Raw genomic sequence first — 21279 nt, 5'->3', positions numbered from 1 at the left:
TCAGTCTGAGCCAAAAGCTCAGAGCTTTCCCTTAATCCTCTCATCCAAAACCCTCAAATTTCAAATCCCCTAATCTTCATCTCATCCAATTGCTTCTCCGATTTGAATATCAACCTTCAATTCTACTCTACCATCTCCATTTCGCCGTCTTTTGCTACAAAATGGCATTCCCTGGCTGTTGTTACCCTTTTCTAGGTCGTTTTTCTTCGTCTTCGAGACTGCACTATACCAAAATCTTCACCTTCCTATTTCAATTTGCTCTTATGGCGATCCGCATCTCCCTAGGATTTTCCGGCTTCGTGGCCCATAACCTAGCCTCCTCTGCCAATATTCACGTCAATAATTGTTGTGGCATCCACAGGTGCTGGGTTAGGTCTCTGCTATTCGGCACTAACCAGGTAAAGATAAAAAGTATAAGAATCTATTTGGTTTTCTTTGGTGGACTATCATGGGGAAGAGAGAGGAGGAGGAAGAATTAAGCCCTTAGTCGCTGTTTCCATTTTGCCTTTTTATTTTAGTATGTAATGATGCGATCTTAGCCTGACCCATGTTCTGTAATGGTTTCAGTTGGAAGCTCTGGTGACTAACGATGCTAGAGAATCAGAAATCCAGGTACTGTATTTTTTTTCTATCTACTGAATTCAAGTTGCTTTTTTTCTTCTTGTTTTTTATTTTTTCCTTTTGTTCTTTTTTCTTCCCTCAAGCAATGGCACCTGTATAATCATGATAGATCCATGAATGTGGATAATTTCTGTTTTTTTTTTTTAACTCGTATTGCTTGAACCATACAATAGAGAGAGACTTTGGGCAAGGAAGATCCAGCCCGGGGGGGGGGGGGGCGTTTGGTTTGGCTAATTTACATCCAGTCTTCATAATTGTTCAACAGTTCAATTGATCTCAGTTGTTAAATTTCATATGAGAATTTTTTTCTTCTGAATTCTTGGAGCCTTGAAAATTAAATCAGGTCTAATTTTAGTAGATTAAATCATTCTTGTATTTAGATGACATCTCTCTTCAATTATTTTGTCGTTTAATGGTGTTTTATTGGTTTCAGGCGGTAGCAACAATTGACGGGGAAATAGGTCCGCAGCTTTCAGTAAGAAGAAAGAGAGAAGGTGTTGGTGCAACCTATTTTGATGCAAACATGTATCCACAAGGTTCTATGGGTGTTGTGCCAGAAGCTCTCCGCCCTAAACCTGGTCATTTGTCCCTTTCTCAGCAACGAGTTTATGAGGTAAGATGCTACCTTTTACTTGGGAGATCTTCTCCTTTGAAGAATGCCTTGTGGTTCTTTTCTTCTTACACCATCTAAATGATGTAGGATTTTGTTCGGCTTCCCTGGCAAAACCAATCTATTCAAAGTTCGCACGTTCTGCCAGTTGCTACCACAGCTTCATCTGGTAGTACTGGTCTCACTAGCACATATGGTTCAGCATCCGGACAACTTAACACGGACTACTCACCAGGACCTGGAAGCAAATTTGAAGCTGTTTCTCGTCCATTAGATGAAGCGATGGAATCCAATTCTGCCCTCCATCTTAGGTTGGTGTTTATAGTTCTGTACTGCATGATGAAGTATTAATTGCTTAAATGTTTGACATTACAGTATTATGTGTAAGAGTGCTTCATCTATTCATGTTGGGGCGGCTGATGGTGTTTCCCAGCATAGTTCTGAAAATGATTCTGTTGTTGCCTCATTTCCTTCTGCTGCTTCTGCCCCTGAGCTGCACTCTGTAGAGTCATCTGATGCTGTAAAGGTTGACGAAACTTCTTTCATGATTGTAGGGTGGTTAAGTTTCATGTTTTCTCTGTTGCCCAAATTTTTATTTTGTTTCCAGGAATCTGGAGTGTCCTCACAGCCACCACCTTCACCTGCTGTAACTGAACGTCTTGGAAGTCTCTCAGAACCTTCCCTCACCACAGGGGCTGCATTGGAAAAATACCAGATTGTTGCACAGAAGGTCAACCTTTTTAGCTTTTACTTATCTGATGTTTGTCTAGTCCTATTTGTATTGGGGATGGGTTCTTGGTCTATTTATAAAGGTTCCAGAAGTGTTGTGTTTGGTCCCTGTCTGGCATATCATTCATTTTCATGTATGTAACATTACCCAAATTGGGTTGGCACTCTTTATCCTCTTCTATTTTGAGAGGGGGGATTGGAGAAGGGGACAAAGGCATTGCACAGCCAAACACTTCAGTAAACGTGGATTTGAATTTGCATAATGACACATAGCAACCATCAATACATTATATGGGATTTGCAAAGGATACTCAGTTCACGTATAAATATTTCCATTTTGCCTTTTTATTTTAGTATGTAATGATGCAATCTTAGCCTGACCCATGTTCTGTAATGGTTTCAGTTGGAAGCTCTGGTGACTAACGATGCTAGAGAATCAGAAATCCAGGTACTGTATTTCTTTGTTCCCATATATAGGCTCCCATTTACTTGGAGAGTTCTCCATTTTGTACTCACTTGCATTTATACATTCGTATCTACATGTCCACTAACATAAATGTCAATCTAGGGAGTCATTGGTGAAGTGCCTGATATTATACTCAGATGTGTTAGTCGAGATGAGGCCGCCTTGGCTGTGGCTCAAAAGGTCAGTGCTACTCTTTCGAAGAAGCTTTTTTTTTTCATGTGTTCGCCTATAAAGATAATTGTGAGTTAGCTTGATTGTTTATGGAGTTTCTCTGTTGTGTTTTGAGCAACTGCCTGTTGTGTTTTGAGCAACTGCTTTAAATAACGTCCATTGATTATAAATTTTCTTTACTAATCTTCATACAGGTTTTCAAGGGTTTGTACGAGAATGCAACAAACCAGATTCATGTTGGCGCACATCTAGCAATGCTGACTGCGATTCGTGATGTTTGCAAGCTTGTCTTTACGCAGCTCACTAGTTGGGTATGCACTATTAATTACACTGGCAGATATTGTTTACGCAGTCCGGCCCTCCCCTTTGAATCAAGGGACTCGATCAGGTATGAGATACACACCTATACCTGCTACGTGTAGGTTTTATGCTGATGCAAATGTGAAAGCTTTAGTCTATAATTGCTTCTGCTGAAAGCTTTACTTTGCATTTTTGACTCAACATACATTATAGAGTTTAAGGCATTGTTTCAATATCTTTGCGAGGATTAGGAAGCTGAAATATTTAGGTAGAATGCTACTTGTTTTTGTTGAAAGTGTTTTCTTACTACATTCTTCAGTAACCAAACTACTCTTTGCACAAGACTTTGTCATCAACTTATGATGCTTTTTGTGGTACCATGTTTGTGTGTCTTCCTGTTGTTGAGTGAGTGATAAAGTTTCATACTTTTCTTTCTTTGCTCTGTGTGTGACAATTCAAATTCCTGTTTCAAATTAACTAATCAAAGATTTCGTACAACAGCACAAAAATTGAAAAGACCTCCCAATTTTTCACCACAGAAAAGGTACGTAGAGCACCTGATTTCATTTGACATTTGATATATGATGGTCAATGTGCATGAAAGAAAAATCTCAGCAATCTTGCAGATGCATAGGTGTGGCTAGAACTACAAGTAGTTCAAACTAATGGTCAGTGAGTAATTTTTGCTCTTCTCGATCTATAATTTGTTTGAATTTTCTTTCTATGGGTTACTGAAATTGATTGATTAAACTAAATCGGTCAGTTTGTGTTGATTAAATCGTATATTGGACAAACGATTAGGTCTTTTTTAACATCACTTGAGTTTGATTTTCATTGGATATATATTCTTGACTTGCAGGCACTGGTGGTACAAGCATTTACAGTGGAATAGTTTCCCGGTAATTAATATTACAATGCCTCTCTCTCTCTCTCTCTCTCGCACTTTAGTTCTGTTTAGTTGATGCATTCAGTTAGCCATTTGGTGTAGAGATGGTTGTTTAAAATAGGACTATTCTCTTTGTCTTTTTTTGGCTGAACAGAGTTCAAACCCTTCGATTATGAGTTCCTGTAAATCTGTAATCAACTTAAGATTTCATAGTTTTGGAAAGACGGTTAGGCAAAGTAGGTGATGTTCATAGATTCTCAAAAGTTCATTGTTTCACGTTCAGTTAGATTTTAGTTTCCCAGTTCATTTTCAACTTCATAGTTGATGCGTAGAAAAAAACAATTGCAAATTTTTTCTTGCGCTTGCTGGAGTACCAAAGAGAGTTGTTGGAATTCTGCAGGAACATATATTTTCATTTTTTCTAAAAATCATATCTTCTACGATTTTCAGATGTTAAATATGGCGTTGATAAAGAGGTATAGGGATTCTGGACATCATTAGGGCATATTAGACTATAACAATTTTAGGATTAGCTGCATAAGAATTAACCTGGAAAATAATTTCTATCAGACTGCTTTCATATTTTTTAAAGGCATCACAATATGGTTCCCATTACTAAATTGACCTGCAAGTAATGCTTTGGTTTCTCGACATAGTTTAGCTTATCAATTTGGTTGTTGGTGGTTCTTATTGGTTTACGTTACTGAGATTATGAGTATAGACCTTTTCTCTTGCTTCTACAGATAAACACAAACACTAACTGTCCTCCATTCACTAACTGTCTTCCATTCCAGTCTAAATCATTGCTCTTGTCAGTAGGCTTCAATCTCTTTCTTCCACCCATTTCGGAAAACCCAATTCCTTAAACCCTCAACCCCTTTGCTCTCTACACTTCAACTCCCCTTCTTGTACTTCTCCTTTTACAGAGAAGCATTCTATTGAGAGGTACCAGAGAGACCAGCGGCTATACAATAACCAATTGGAGGAAACTACTCTATGCTCTCTCCTTCCTAATTGTGATGCTGATTCTGATTTCACAAGGCAAAATGACATTGCCTTGCAGCTACCAGAGCTGAGAAAGCTGCTTCAGGTGTTGAGAGAGGAGAGAGAGGGAAGAAGGGTGTGGTGGAGGCACGTGTGGGCCTGGAAATGTCTTCTTAGTGGGCCTGGGCCTGGGGACCTTGAACTCCTGACATTGAAGGCTGTATGATAGGTTGGTGTCCAATGATGTGTTGGATTTTGTTGCCTCTGATGCTCGACCTGTCTATGTGGGCAAGACTGCTGGGTACCATAGCAGAACCCAGGTGAAGCTCTAATCTTTATTACCATCTCTTATATTTAGCCAAGACCAAATTTTGCTTTGATTTCTAATTGGGTGCTTTCCCCAACTGTAAATTTTAATATTTGTGTAACTGGGTGAATTGGGCATTCCGGTTTGTGGTAATGATTGTAAAGTTTTATGAATTGCTTTGGGATTCGAATTAAAACATTTTATTTTGTGATAATGATTGTAAAGTTTAATAGATTGGGATTTTGTGGAACCGGTAAGTAATTTGATCCTCGCATTTCAGGAGGAGATACATGAATTGCTACTGAGTTTTGCTGAAGCTGGAGCTACTGTTGTCAGACTAAAAGGAGGGGATCCATTGGTGAGTTCTTAGATTTTATCTTCAAAAAGTTATGGTGATTCCTTACATGTGGAATTGGTAACATTTATTGTTTGTTGTTTAGAAGGGGTGGAGAGGAGACGGATTTTTTGCAACAGCAAGGAATTCAAGTGCAAGTTATTCCAGGTACAATAATGACTCAGTACTAGTAAATGTTGTCATTTAGCTGAGCATTTTTATGAGAATATTTGAATGTCTCATGAACTTTAGATGGCTCGATTAGCTACCTATTTCTTTCAAAGAGAGTACGTTCAATTTCTAACCAGAATATCCTACATTGTCAGCAGTGGCAGTTGATATATAAGTGAGGCTTTTTTTTTTTGCCCCCTTCAAGTTGTTCCTTAACAGTCTGAGTTTTGATTCAGTTTTAATTTGTCCCCTTGTCTATTGGATTTTCTTAGGTCTATGATTGTTTGCAGTTTGGTGGTCTTGTTTTGTGTACTTTTTGGTTGATGGTGTTTGTTGATCATCATGTTTTTTGTATCCTGTTAATTGTAAAGAGAAGTAGAGTTTTCATATTCTGTGGACTGCTGGCACATTTTGATAGTACTTCCTGTTTTCATATGATTTTCCTATTAAAAAGGAGTGAAAATCCTAGCCTCTACCTCATAGAAAAGAGGTGCCTGGGATTGCCTTAAGTCTCTTTTTAATTCCTAAATTCTGAAAGCCCTCAAGTTCCAAGCAGGGGCAGGGAACACATGAAATAAAATGAACAGATAAAGAAAATAAAATGGCAAGGTAATACACTTAACATGTGGGATTACTTTTCATTGAGGATTCCATGCACAACTTTCTTCCTATTTAGGATGTGGCCATTTTCTGATTTAGCAAATTGTGCATCCTTCTTTGGCTTCACCTAGTACAGGAAAAAAAATGGAGAACTTGAATAATAAGTAAACTCTTATAAACATTTGAACAGGTATGGAGATTGGGGAGTTTGCTTCACATATGGTACCTGGTTTGCACTAGGAGGATTGGCAGCTGCTGGCAAGACTTTTAGCACTTGTGCAGCCATGCGCAATGGGGTTAGCAGGAGATGATGAGTGAGACATTCGAGGTTTTGTAGAAGCGAATGGCAGCTGAAGGTTAAGAGCCATCAAGAATAGGAATGTTTTTTTATTCATGTGTAGCTAGCTAAGAATGCTCTTGTTTGGTGCATTATCTTGTTACTTGAATGTATCGGTGCTTGAATAATGGTACTTGAATGATATATATGGATTAGAGTATTGTTTATATGGTAATATATTGAGCATTATTCTGGACAAACATTTATATCGATATTCTTCTTGTTGTTCAAGGGTTAGTCATACAACACAATACAAAACAATGTGTTGTATGAATGTAAAAGAGTTTAAAATTGAGGCTCCTCCTACAACAGTCACTAGTTGGTACCCAATTGATTACAGTATTCACACAACGGATAACCAAATATAGTTGTTGTGTGAACTAACAACCAACAACAAAAGAAAACAAAATTCTGTTGTGTGAGATTCATAACACACAACAGAAATAAAATGATCACTGTTGTCTGAGTAATCAACAGACAAGGGAGATCATTTTACTTCAGTTGTGTGTTACTTACCTCAGACAACAAATAATATCTGTTGTCTGTTAGTAGTCTCAGACAACAAATAATGAGTTATATCCGTTGTGTGTTATGAATCTCAGACAACAAAGAATGAGTTATATCCGTTGTGTGTTATGAATCTCAGACAACAAAGAATAAGCCATACCTGTTGTGTGTTATGAATTTCAGACAACGGCAAAATTTCATCTTCTGTTGTCTGAATGTGCCGAGGCATCGCCGTACATGCCATGCCAGGCACATGCTGCGCAGAACTCACACAACGGAAATAGGTATTTCTGTTGAGCAAACTATTATCACACAACGGTGAAATCACCGTTGTCTGATTTTCCAATCACACAACACTCACTTAGACCACGGTCAGCTTGGTCATCAGACAACAGAAATCCACCGTCGTCTGATGACCTTTTTGTAGTAGTGTCATGAGGTAAATTAAAGCAACGACATTTAACTCCACAAAACACAACTGAACTTAAAATCACACAAGGTAAAAATTAGTAATCCCTACATAGAAAATTAGTTCATGAGATCACCTAAAATCACACAATTCAAATCATAGCAACTCCTACATATAGTTTAGTTCAAGAGATTACATTAAAATCAAACAATAGAAATCATAGTAATCCATGTATATAGTTTAGTTCAGGAGATTACATTAAATTCAAACAATAGAAATGAAAAAGGAAAATAAATAAGAAAATCAAAAGACTCATACTGAAGCCAAGAAATCACCCCTTGAACTCAACTAAAACGATCACATAAAATAATTCATTTTCAAACTCGACATCCTTACCTCTTAAGGATAACATACATCACTAAAGTTACAAAATCATTTAACTATAACACATAATTTAAATATGAAACCAAGTCCCTCCTCGGACAATTAAAAGAAATAATACACCCCAAACTCTCTTTTAAAAACACGTACTCATGATTTGCAAGTAACCTACTTGTTACCCCCCATGACATACAATGGCAGATAGACTAGAGCTTTAATTGAATTGTAACTATACCCCGGCCAAGGGCATGGTTTTGATAACCCACCCTCGATCACTACTATGACCCTCAGTACAAAGACCCTCGATACAGAGACTAAAACATTTAAAAAGTCACTCAAGACTCAAAATGTTAGACAACCTCAACACTTTCAAAAACAATATAATTGACTGCAACAAATATTGTTTTCAAAGCTCAACTCCCATATCAAAAAAAATATAGAAATCAATTTCAAAATATTGTTTTCACCCCTAAAACCACCAGCACAAATTGACAAGTAAAACTCTCAAATACGAAACGTCAATAATATAATTGTTTCCATTCAAAATAACCAAAATTCATTCATTTCCATAGAAAATTAAATCACAATAATAGCAACATCAAACTCACAAAACATGTTAATTCCACCTCATTACACAACTGCACCAATATATATATTCCACGTATACACACACAGACACACACACACACACACAGACACACACATGCAGTCACCCGCTCAGGAATACTACTAATATCAACTATATTTCACAAATACAAAACACGTGAAAAATCATTTTTTATAATAAAACTTCATTTTACTTACCTATGAACCGTTGACGATCAAGTTCATATAATTTAAAATAAATATTTATTTCCAAAAACGATTTCACAATTTAATAAATAGGACTAATTTTAGTTTACCCCCTTAAGGTTAGGGGGGTCGTCATCATGTTAGTCCCTCTAGTTTCAATTTAATCAGTAACACCCTTGTACTCTCCAAATTCATCAGCCGTGTCCAACTTTTGGACCTCCGTCCAAATTGGACGTTAAATCTGTTATGTGGGCCCCTTTTAGGGGGCAAAATGGTAATTTTGAGCTCCAAATTTTTTTATTTTTATTTTTTTTATAATTTTGTCTTCAACCTATACACCACAAGTTATAATAGGTTTATAAAAACAAAAAAAATACTCTAGGTGGTTAAAAAGTCGCTCGCTGGTCTACGATATTTGAGATATATCTCCGATAAAGCGAAGAATTTTAGGATATATCTGTAAAATATAATAGGTTTATAAAGTGAAGAATTTTAGGATATATCCCCAATAAAGTGAAGAAATATTTGTATATTTTACAGATATTTCTTCACTTTATTGGGGATATATCCTAAAATTCTTCGCTCGCTGGTCTACGATATTTGTGGTATATCTCCGATAAAGCGAAGAATTTTAGGATATATCCCCAATAAAGTGAAGAAATATATGTATTTATTTTTTTAATCATATTTTACAGATATTTCTTCACTTTATTGGGGATATAACATATTATTCTTCACTTTATAAACCTATTATATTTTATAGATATATTTTACAGATATATCCTAAAAATTTTCGCTTTATCGGAGATATATCACAAATATCGTAGACCAGCGAGCGACTTTTTAACCACCTAGAGTATTTTTTTTTTTTTTTATAAACCTATTATAATTTGTGGTGCATAGGTTGAAGAAAAAATTTATAAAAATAAAAAATATTAAAAATATTAAAAAAAAAGAAGAAGAAACAGGAGAAAAAAAAACGAAGAAACACCTAGAGTATTTTTTTTGTTTTTATAAACCTAATATAACTTGTGGTATATAGGTTGAAGACAAAATTTATAATAAAAAAATATATATAAAAAAAGGAAAAAAAAACAGAATTTTTTTTTTTAATTTGGAGTTCAAAATTACCATTTTACCCCCTAAGTGGGGCCCACATAACAGATTTAACGGCCAATTTGGACGGAGGTCCAAAAATTGGACACGGCTGATGAATTTGGAGAGTACAAGGGTGTTACTGATTAAATTGAAACTAGAGGGACTAACATGATGACGACCCCTAACCTCAGGAGAGTAAACTGATATTAGTCCTAATAAATAATTTCGAATACTAAAGTAACTCCGTTCATAAATCAACCCCGTGATATTTACTCACCTTTAAATTCCCCTGCGTCTTCTCAGCCGAGATAAATTACAGAACACTCTCCGTCAATCACCTAGTAAAACAGGTCTCAACTTAGTACAAGAATCACAAAGCGATTAAAGTTTGAACCCTCGTTTGAACTAAAACACTGAAAATAACACCAATCGAGGCGAAACTTCATCCGAGACCACCCAAAGTCTCCTGAATACTTCTAGGATCGATATGTTCAAACTATAAGTCGATCCAACAATTGGATCCTCACGGGTCGAAAACAGAGATAATCGAAACCGTTAAAAATCCTAACATGCTCAAACGATTTCCAAATGCTACAAATCATATATCAAAATTCCCGTATCGACGAGTATATGATTTTGAAGTGAGAAAATGTCCCAGACATGGCCAGACGCGCCGCCTTGCCAAACTCAAACCAGCTTGATCCAACTGTCCAAAATGGAGTTTACACAATGAGGATAAACTTTAATACCTGGGACTTGAGCCAATTTGGCCTAAATCACCGCCGCAAGCCGAAATACATTGTTCACCGTGTGTTGCAGCTCCACACTGAAAATCAAACAAACCCACCACCAATTAAGGATCGAACGAGGATGCTTCCATGAGCAAAATGAGATCGGATTCAAGCCTAGCCATCGCCAAAGATCGGAGAACCGATCAAGTCCAACGTCGCTCGACTTCGCCCCTTCGATCCGCTGCCTTAGGTGAGAATCGATGCAAGCCACCACCGTAGGGAGGACCGGACAGAGGAGAGGAACATATCTGGGTCGGTGTCGTGACTTGTGGTTGCCGGAGCAGCGAGTTCCGGCGGGGTGGGAATACCAGGTCCTGGTCGGGTCGAGAGAACGGAGCGTTTTTGGGTTTCCGATTTTAGAAAGTTTCCAAAAATACAAATCTGATTTTCCCAAAACAGAAAATCTTATTTATAGAAATTTCCAAAAATACCATAAACTTCTATTGACCATAATTTTCTCATACGATCTCCGATTCATGCATTCCGTATATCCACGAACTCGTATCGACGCGCTCTACGACTCTCATGAAGGCAGTTTTCGGAGAAACTCAACGAATAATACGTCAACCCTTTGACTCCTCGAAAATAAAACATTTCGAGTAATTATTCGTGTAAAACACTTTCGCTCAACCCTCGAACCTCGAAATCCTACTAACGAACACCTTATTAATTCCAAGAAATTCCAAGAAATTAATAATGAATTTTTGAGGTATTACAACAGCGGACAATTCCGAGCTGCATTTGCTGTCCCAGTCTCTAATATGTAGTCTCCAAAATAGGTGGAGTTGCAAGCCATCAAATAGGGTGTGCAGCTACTCCATACTTTATATGCCAGTAACGTTATTGTTGAGATGGACTGCCTACAAGCAAAGCACGACATTTCTAATCCCCAACATGAAGCTTTGGCTGAAGGTAATCTTGTGGATGACATCAAACTTGTTCTGGAAACTTTACACAATGTAACTGTACATGCATGTCCATTTGCAAGCATAATTAGCTATAATGAGCCACGCTCATGGTACCGCCGGGGGTACCAACGCCCACCATATGAGTGACTGACGAAAAGACTGTTAGCCGGGTTACCGCCTGAGCCCCGGATCAACCCCAAAGCACCGCCGACGCGCCGCCACGCGCCGTGTCAAGATGGCATCAGAAGCTACTGAAACTGGGAACTGAAGCACCATCAGTCCCACATCGAAAACAAGGAGAAGATCATCCTCTTCCTCACCTATAAAAGGTCCTCTCCTCTCTCCTCATTTATTACGCATTCAATACTTACCTACTGTTACTTTGTCAACATAAATACATTGACTAACTTAGGCATCGGAGAGTTGAAGACCGCCCGGCGCGGTCTCCCTCTGACGCCCATTATATTTTATTTGGCAGGTAACGGGAACCATTCACAACAAAGGTATCGATCCGCCTGCCGGATCAGCGTTAGCTAAGGTCCAGCTACCGCTAGACTTTTAGACATTAACATTGGCGCCGTCTGTGGGAATCCTTGAACAGAAGGTCATCCCATCACAGTTACCATGACTAACGGTAGCGGGGGAAATGTCGGGGAGCAGGCAGACCAGTCCGCCGTTCCCCAACCCGCCCGCCCAGCGGTAAGCATCAACCGTGCACTATTCAACACCCCGGTCAACCCAGGCGGTGAAACAAATCCAAGCAGCAGCCGTCCCCCAGGTCAGGACCTCACCGCCTTATATGAATTGGCGCTGGCGGACCTCCACAAAGCAAACAGAGAGCGCGAGCAGGAACGCAAGGAGAAGGCGGAGGCCCAAAACCAAGTGGCCACGCTGATGACACGTTTCGACGAGCTAAGGCGAACGCTGGGCGCAAACGCCAACCCTGCACGAAGTGAGCAGTCGCACAGCACCAGACACAGCCGGCCTACCGCTGGTATAGGACCCATCGTGCAAATGCAGGTACCGCTAAGCCCACCTGAGCTGGCAGGAATGGGACCACCCCCTATCCCACACCTGCCGGAGCAGGAGGCGGAGTCATCACTGCGCGCCCACCACTCGAGGACTAGAACAAGGACTGAGGGTAATCTACCCATTCCCGGTCGGGGGTTCGATCCGCGGAACGCCCGAGCGGGCCCCGCGGGCGACGCAACCACCCAAATTTTGGAGAGGATGCAACAGTTAGAACGGAGATTAATCCTGGCGGAGGCAGGCACCCCGGCGCCAGCCCCAAACCCACTCTTCGCGTCCAGGCCAGGCCCATTCACCGCCACAATTTTGCAAGCCGTCAGACCAGCGTTTGCAAAGACCCCAAAAATGTCACATTACAGCGGTAAGACCGATCCCTTCGTCCACATGGACACGTTCAAGAAGGTCACCAACAACAAGGGATTTGATGACGCCACCCTGTGCCACTTGTTCAGCGAAACGCTGGATAGTGAGGCAATGAGTTGGTTTTTCGAGTGTCCGCCAGGGTCCATCGACTCATTCCACGCATTATCTCATGCTTTCCTCTCTCGATTCATCTTGTTGTCCGCCGGTCATCACAACACGAGCCAGTTGTTTGGCGTCAGACAGGGAGGGGACGAATCATTGAAGGCATTCGTCACAAGATGGCGAGCGGCAGCATCTCAGTGCCGCGATCTCGACAAAACAATGGCTTCGGCGGCTTTCAAGCAGGGACTCCTCAAGGGACCATTCCTATATCACCTCAACTACAATCATCCAAATGCGGCGTATGATCACCTTATGAGTGAGGCGGTCATTCATGCCCAGGCAGAGTTTATCACATATGGAGAAACCCCACCGCCACCAGCAACACCAACAAAGTCATCTCAACCCTCCTCCAGCCATCAAGAGACCGCCAGCAAAGCCCCCACTGCACCGCCAGCTGACAAGAAGAGGGAGTGGCAGCAGGGCGGTTACCAAAGCAAGAGGCAGAAAGACAACCACTACAAGGGCAACCGCCAATCCCAGGGGGACAATCGCAACAAGCAGACGGAATCCTCTCAGCGGTATGCAGTGTTCACCGTCCTCACAGCCTAGTACGAGGAGATTTACAATCAATGCAAGGATCAGATACCACCGCCACCCTCGCCGAGATTCCCCAAAAAGGGTAAGCCAAGAAACACCGGCATGTGGTGCAAGTACCACGAGGACAGCGGTCACAATACCAACAGTTGCAACGCTCTCAAAACAACCATTGAGACCCTATACCGGGACGGCAAGATGGATCAATTCAAGGTGCGCCAACCGCCACCTGTGATTGCCAACATTGAGCCACTGGGCCGCATCAACACCATCGACGGCGGGGCTCCAATCACCAGCATGTCTCACAGGGCAAGAAAGCGTTACGCACGCGCCAATCACCCAAAGGAAGTCTGTAACATCCGCTACGAGAGATCCACCAAGCTCCCAAAGTCTGGTTGGGAGCCCATCACCTTCTCAGAGGAGGAGGAGCGAGGGGTGCATCTACCCCATGACGACCCATTCCTGATCGATGCCATTCTCGACAGATGGTCAGTAGGAAGAATCTTGGTGGATAGCGGATCTGCTGTCAATGTCATATTCAGCGGTTGTTACAACAGCCTTAAGCGGAACAAGAAACTACTACAAGACCATGAGCCGTTGCTTAGCTTCTCCGGCGATATCACTCAGCCGCTGGGCTCTGACTACATGCGGTTAACCATCGGCTCCAGTCCATGTATGGCGGAGGTACATACCGAATTTATAATTGTGGACTGTTTCAGTTCGTATAACGCCATCATAGGACGGCCGGCACTCAACAAGCTCAAATGCATCATCGCCGGATACATGCTTCTCATGAAGTTCCCCACACCCAACGGCACAGGCTGTGTCAGGGGAAGTCAGCAACTGGCACGAGAATGCTACTCTACCACCATTGCGCGGTCAACCCGCCGCCACGAAATCCCACTATGCCAAAAACTGCATCACACTACACTTTTTAGACAACGAAAAAAAAATTTCCGTTGTGTGATCACTGAAAGTGCTTCACACAACAGGTTTAATGAGATTGGCGTTGTATAAGGAGGTCGTACATCAATTTTTTTGGGTCCAAGATTATTGTACAACAGTTTTAAAGATTTGTCTGTTGTCTGAATGTAAAAAAAAATTCCCCCTCACCTTGCTCAAATTTGGGTTGAAATTTTGACTCACCTTGCACAACAGTATTGTTGTATATGTTGTATGAGAGTAAGTTGCAAAATAACATACAACGCATTTTTTTGTTTCCGTTGTGCAAGTTTGGAAGAAAATCACATGTACCCCAAAATGTGAGTGAGTAGCCCCAAAAAGGCCAATATTTGAGTGAAATGTTGGTACACGATTTAAGCTCCTACAACGGAATGGCTTATTTGTGTTGTCTGAATGAGAAATGTATGTCCCTAACGTCAAAATTGCTACTTTGATTGCACATAGGCGGGGATTTTCCCTCCTTGCTCCCTTAACTCAAATTTAACATGTCCCTAACGTCTAAGGTTTGATTTAAATTTTTGCGAAAACGCAAAGCGGCTAAGTTAAAATTTTTTTAAAGAAAACGCGGGGATGAAAAGTTGTTTCCCACACTTAGACAAATTTGGACTAAAATTGACTGGCCCTAACTATTCGACAGCCTCTATTCTTCCTCTTCGTTCTACGCCTCCTCCTCGCTCTATTCCTCCTCTTCATCCTCTTGGTTCTTCGAATCCAAGCAGAACTCGACACCTCGTCCTCCATCCAGCTCTTGTTCCTCCTCTTCGTTCTACGCCTCCTCTTCGCTCTATTCCTCCTCTTCATCCTCTTGGTTCTTCGAATCCAAGCAGAACTCGACGCCTCGTCCTCCATCTTTTTCGAGTCAGGCCAGCTCTTGTACGTGCTCGAAGACAGTGAACAGCATCGGTTCCTCAAGACCGCCGTTTCGGAGAAACTTTGAGCTTTTGAGTCATAGGTAATTCACTAATCTGTGGAATACAAGTCTTTGAAGGATTTGTGAGTTCTGAATCACCGATCTGAGCTTTTGTTTCTTATTTTTCTTCCAAGGAATTGTGTTTCATCTACAAAGTTATTCTTCATTCAGCTGGGCAAAGTTCGAAGCTTGCATGACCATGTAACTGGAGCTTTCTAGGCATTCTTTATCTCTGGTTCGCTCTTTCTCAATTCTTGTCATTGTTTGTCACTGATTTGGGAAATTTTGGGGATTTTGTTGAGTTTTATAAATTTGAAGCTTTACTTTTCGGAGATTATAATCAGAGGCAATAGATCTTTTTCTAGTCTTGGAAGACGGATATTCGATGTTTATATTCAGGTAGCCACTCATACTGTTTATGCACTCTATAGGCTACAACGATCTCTGATTGTTTGCATTTGTTACAGGAGAAGTTAGTGTTGAACGATTTCGACATTGAAAAGGATGCCCAAGGGGTTGATAAGCCAGTCATCTGGGAATTTAAAGCAGTTGAGGTTAAGAAGAAAACTTTAGAGATCCGATTTCATTGGTCTGGGAAAGGGACAACAGCTTCCCCAAACAGAGGAGTATATGGTCCCCTTATTTCAGCTCTCTCTATAGAATCAGGTATTTTCCTCATTTGAACTCTCTGTCTCTTTCTCTCTCTCTCTCTCTTTTTTTTTTTTTGACTTGTTTGAAACATACAAGCAAGTGAAGCAACTAAAACTTAAATTGTGATAGATCGTAAAATACTAGAAACAGAATTGTGGAAGAAGATGGGAGTCTGTTTACTTCAAAGCACATGACTATATGCAATATTTTTAACATACTAATACTAATTTATCGTTTTCTTCGTCATCTTTCTAACTAAGTTTAATCTTTAAGAAATTTCCATATAAATTTGATTTTTTATAACATCCCAAGACAATTCTGTTTTCGACTGTTATACCCAATGTATGGCTGCATATCCTATAATCTGAGCTTATACTCTATGTTGATCATCTGTTTATTGATTTTCATTAATTTTTCAGAGTTCAAGCCTCCTCATGATAGCAAGACATGGGTATTTATTGTGGTGGGAGCTTCGGTTTTGTGCCTCATTCTGTTGATTTTAAGCATTTTTTGGTGGAGAGGCTGTCTGGATAAGAAGACATCAAGAGAAGAAGGTGATACTAATTTACCATGCTACATTAATAGCGGTAGTAGCGGTGCATTGGTTCATATATTTTTTACTTTATATATATATTTTTTAATTTCATGTAATAAATAGTTGGATACTATGTGATAAGAAATTTATGAATTTGCAATACATTACCAATATCCTAAGTTCCTAACCTTGTTCGATGGACAGCTCTGAGAGGACTGGATCTGCAAACTGGCTTTTTCACCTTCAAGCAAATAAAAGCTGCCACTAATAACTTTGATCCTGTAAACAAAATTGGGGAAGGTGGTTTTGGATCTGTGTACAAGGTACCATAAAACTCCATCTTTCTTGCTTTTAGTATTTTGGTGTTTATTCAACTGCTTTCCTTATTGGTAGGCATCTTATCATAATTGAAAATTAATACTATTCGATGCAGGGAATACTACTGGATGGTACTATAATTGCAGTAAAGCAATTATCTGCAAAATCAAAGCAAGGAAATCGAGAATTTGTGAACGAAATAGGCATGATTTCTGGTTTACAGCATCCAAATGTCGTGAGATTGTATGGATGTTGTATTGAAGCAAATCAGTTACTTTTGGTATATGAATACATGGAGAACAATAGCCTTGCACATGCTTTGTTTGGTAAGCTTATCATGCCTAGGAACAATATTGAAATCATGTATTACAAACTGTACTAAAGATCAATTCAATTCTTTGTATATGAAACTTGATTTCAAAGTCTGCAACTTTTCCTTTGAAACTTGATTTCAAAGTCTGCAAGTTTAGTCCTCCTCGGTTTCTATCTCTCCCTGCGCTAAATGAAGTCACTCCAAGTAACTCTTTGGTTTCTGCAATTTTTTTTTTTGGCGTGGTTGCTTCATAGAACATGAGCTTTTTGTTGATTAAGTAAGCTTTTATTCAATGAGTGTATCTCTATTCTGCAAACAAATATTATTGACCGGTTGTTTTTGCTTTATCCTTTTTCTCTGTGATTCATGATTTACTGGGTCTGGGTAATTCAGAAACTTGGCAGTGCTTCCTTATTGTGTGTTTATGAATTTTCATGTTAGATTGGATCTAATTTTTAGTTTTATTTATTTATTATTATTATTTTGTTTATTCTTTCCCTCCATATGCATGAGTGATTGGGAAGAAAAACAAACTAGAGGTGAAATCTTTAATTTGGTTTTAGTCTTTCACATCGAATTGGTTGAAATGTTGAAAAATTTTAAGCTTGCAGTGGCTGCTCTCTGGGTTATCTTTTTCTTTTGGAGAGTAGAAGCCAAGTCAAGTCCGTGTTTTCTCTCATACAAGGTACTGATTCCTCTATTTTTCCAGAGGTCAGCAGTGGCATGGATTGGATTAATGTGCAATGCAGAGGTCCCGTAGAGCTCTTCTGCATCAAAGAGCTTTGGAAAAAGTCACCACTGGAAGGAGCCGCTTGTATAAGGTGTCTCTATCTTTAATTTTTGCTCTGTGGGGGTTTGTCTTCCTTATCAGCTTATGATTTAGTCATGGTGATGAACAAAGAGGTAATCTTGCTACTAAATGTTCTTTCTCTCATATAGTCTTTTGTTGGCTTTCACTATGAATTATTCTACTGTGTTTGATTGTATATGATGGATCTCCAAGTTTTGGTTGGGGTACAATACTTTTCTGATGCATAGCATAACTTAGAATTGGCCTCACTTTAATCTTGCTTACTGGAAACATTCAGCAAGTCTTTGTAGTGATTTGAAAGTTTTGGAGATGCTTGCTAGAATTCTGGTTTACTGATTTAGACATTTAGTTAATTAGCTACGGTCGTTCGAGGTGATGCTCTTAGCAGGTTGACATTCAATGTATGACTGATTTTAAAATTGTGCATGGGAAGAATTGGGGAGTTTACAAAACCAATAAAAGCATATAATTCTCCAATATTATATTGCAGTATAGTTTACAGATTGAACTACATATGATTAGAGAAGGTATATAAAGTCATGTCCTCATATACTCATGGTTATGTGTGTCTAGTATCTGCAACATATCTTCTTCATGCCTAATAATCAAATGCAAATAATACCTGAAAACTAGTTGGAAGTATGCAGGATCCAAAAACATGTAATTGTTGGTGAATTTTGATAATGTCAAACTTAAGGAGATGTTTATTTAGTTTGCAAATAATATTTTGTTAAGGAGATGTTGGTTCTTCTAGAAAACTATTAATTAATATTGGTACTTGATATGTTTCAAATCCGAGTCTCAAGTCTTTCTATGGTTTTTCTTTGATTAGAAAACCCTCTTTGTGAAATATGATGTCGTCCTCCTTGATGTTGTAACTAGCTATTCTGAAGCATAAACAATGCAGGTTGTTAAAGTGAAATTAGCCATCTCAAGGTCTGGTTCATTCTCTATTATATCTTATTTGCTTTACTGGAAAAGAAAAAAAACATTTGGGGACAGGCTGTGATTAGTGTTCTTTTTGTTTGGCTTTTATATATTGTTTATAATCAACATGCATTTATGCACAAGGGATTTAGATTATCATGACAGCACACATAGTTCTTAACTTACTAGTTCAAAATTGTGCAGCTCCATGCCATGAAATTTATGTGGAGACCATAATACTTAGCCTCCTTTTTTTTTTTTTTTTTGCATTGTTTGGTTAACTTTGTCTTCTCTTATGCAATTTTTCCACGGGTTTCACCAGTGTGCATGGTGAGAGTCCATCCGTGGAATATGCAAAGTTGAGGAAGAAGTCACTAGAAAGTGAATTTGGACATGCTTTTGGAGCTAATCGCTCCAGAAGTTATTCTGCTGCCTCCGTTTTGGTCCCTTTTTAGAGCAGCAATTATTTAGTTTCATATGTTGCTGAACTAAAGCAGCCGAGAGGGATGTCTATGATTTCTTCTCCTTCTCGGGCTCATTTGAAACGTTTTGGTGGTTGGTTATTGTTGGATGATCATGGATGTCTATGATTTCTTTAGCCTCTAGCTTATTCAGATGGATATCGGTTAGTTATTGTTGGATGATCATCTCTTATCTGAGAGGTTAATTTAATCGAATACTGACTAAGAACACTACATTTTAACTAGCATTGAGTGCTGAATTATACTGCAAGTGTTTGTTTCTTCTGTTGCTGTGAGTCTTCCATAAGTTTCTGTTACTAATTCTCTTTGGGTATTTCAGGCGTTTGAGGGGAGTTATACCAAGTAGATCCTGCAGATTATATGCTGGCCATTTGCAGGAATGATGCTCTTAGGGAGCTTTCTTCTCCAGGGAAGAGGGGCAGCTTCTTTTACTTGACTCAGGATGATAGATTCATGATAAAGACTGTCAAAAAATCGGAAGTCAAGGTTAGTTGCTACCTGTTTCACTTCTATCTTTCTGACTTTTACTTTACTGGCAACAAAAGCTGTTGGCTCTGTCGTGAACAGCATTGTTACATCCAACCTTCTTTATTCTTTCTTTTCAGGTTTCCTCCTGTTTATTGTGGAATCGGAATGTGTTTTATTATGTGAAGTGAAGAGATATGGATCATAACTTCTCTACATTCTTGTAAAATGTCAGTAACGGTTCATATGCAGCTAAGTAAATATAGTCACTTGACTCAGTTTCTCATAACTTTGTTATCATGTCATGCCTCATTCACCAAAATGATTAACTAATCCTTTTGATATAATAAACTAATTTCAGTGGGAGAGGAGAGGCAGCAACGAATACACCCAAGCGGATATTGATCAAGTGCGAAATGAGTGGGGGAAGTTTGTTGTCAACACATATGTGCATGAGCCATGAAGTAGCGCGCTTGTTGTTGGTCCATTTTTGTTAAGGAAAGCATCTTTTTTTGTGCTTCTCTGCTGGTACATTGTCATGCACCATATGTTGCATGTTTTGGAACAGTGGATATATATGTATCAGCTTTTTGATGTCCCAAGTAGATGGGCATGCACTAGAATGCTTTTCTTGTTTAAAATGTTGGGTTCAATGATTAGTGGTTTGCAATGTTTATATTTGATAGTTTGCAATGTTTATATTTAGTATGTAAATGGATCAAATGCACAATTTAATTCAGGAATGGGATATGTTCAAATAATCAGACAACAGAACAGATATAATGATAACTGCCTGTTGTCTGAATGCCCAAAAATGGGGACAAACTACACTGCAATCATTCATATCACACATCAGTTTTTAACAAATCACTGTCTTCTAATCTACACTCACACAACAGAAGCAATTAAACTCTGTTGTCGCAAAGTTAATCAGACAACGGAATAAATTGAATTATGTTGTCCCAAAGTTAATCAGACAACAGATATAGTCCAAGAACTGAAGTTTGAATATCAGTCAGACAACACACAAAATAAAAGTCTGTTGTCTGAGAAGCTCAACATACAACAGCTTCAACACTAGAACTGTTGTCTGAAGGCAACGCCGCAACTGCCGCGCAGCTGCGCTTGGCATCTGCCGAGCCACCTGCCAAGCCATCTGCCGAGTATCACACAACATGTTTAACACATACACGTTGTCTGTATGTTTCTCAGACAACTGTGTTCCACCGTTGTCTGATTTTTCATCAGACAGCGGTCACCTCTACAACGGTGGCACTCCAAATCAGACAACAGTTTCTGTCTGTCGTCTGATACCACTTTTGGCATAGTGTCCTAACGGTAGGAAATCAGGCACCGCCACCGGATATCTTCGAGGATCCTAGGGATGAGGAGGAGAAATACGTAAGGAAGGAAC

At 39.4% G+C, this 21279-nt stretch overlaps 1 protein-coding gene, 1 long non-coding RNA gene and 1 pseudogene across 2 annotated transcripts; all 3 read left to right on the top strand.

The window, feature by feature from the left end:
* The first annotated feature begins 1018 nt into the window (after positions 1 to 1018).
* Positions 1019 to 19373, top strand: LOC112164369. The gene is made up of 9 exons (XM_040506045.1): positions 1019 to 1234; positions 1322 to 1542; positions 1607 to 1757; positions 1839 to 1961; positions 2364 to 2408; positions 2529 to 2606; positions 2792 to 2908; positions 4024 to 4028; positions 19340 to 19373. Exons 1-9 carry the CDS (start codon positions 1034 to 1036, stop codon positions 19371 to 19373), a joined length of 975 nt encoding a protein of 324 aa, XP_040361979.1. The 5' UTR covers positions 1019 to 1033.
* Positions 4243 to 6530, top strand: LOC121048930 (annotated as a pseudogene).
* On the top strand, positions 14750 to 16185 carry LOC121048989. The gene is made up of 4 exons (XR_005799085.1): positions 14750 to 15405; positions 15498 to 15598; positions 15831 to 16029; positions 16144 to 16185. It is a non-coding gene; the product is annotated as an uncharacterized LOC121048989 (long non-coding RNA).
* Positions 19374 to 21279: the final 1906 nt, after the last annotated feature.

This window comes from Rosa chinensis, chromosome 5 (genome assembly GCF_002994745.2).
Source record: "Rosa chinensis cultivar Old Blush chromosome 5, RchiOBHm-V2, whole genome shotgun sequence".
Lineage (NCBI taxonomy): Eukaryota > Viridiplantae > Streptophyta > Magnoliopsida > Rosales > Rosaceae > Rosa > Rosa chinensis.
This window is presented reverse-complemented; position numbering and strand designations above follow the sequence as displayed.

Coding starts and splice junctions, on each gene's coding strand:
- LOC112164369 (XM_040506045.1), top strand. CDS start 1,034: ATGGTGTTTTATTGGTTTCAGGCGGTAGCAACAATTGACGGGGAAATA. Junction 1,962..2,363: donor ACCAGATTGTTGCACAGAAG/GTCAACCTTTTT, acceptor TAATGGTTTCAG/TTGGAAGCTCTGGTGACTAA. Junction 2,409..2,528: donor CTAGAGAATCAGAAATCCAG/GTACTGTATTTC, acceptor ATGTCAATCTAG/GGAGTCATTGGTGAAGTGCC.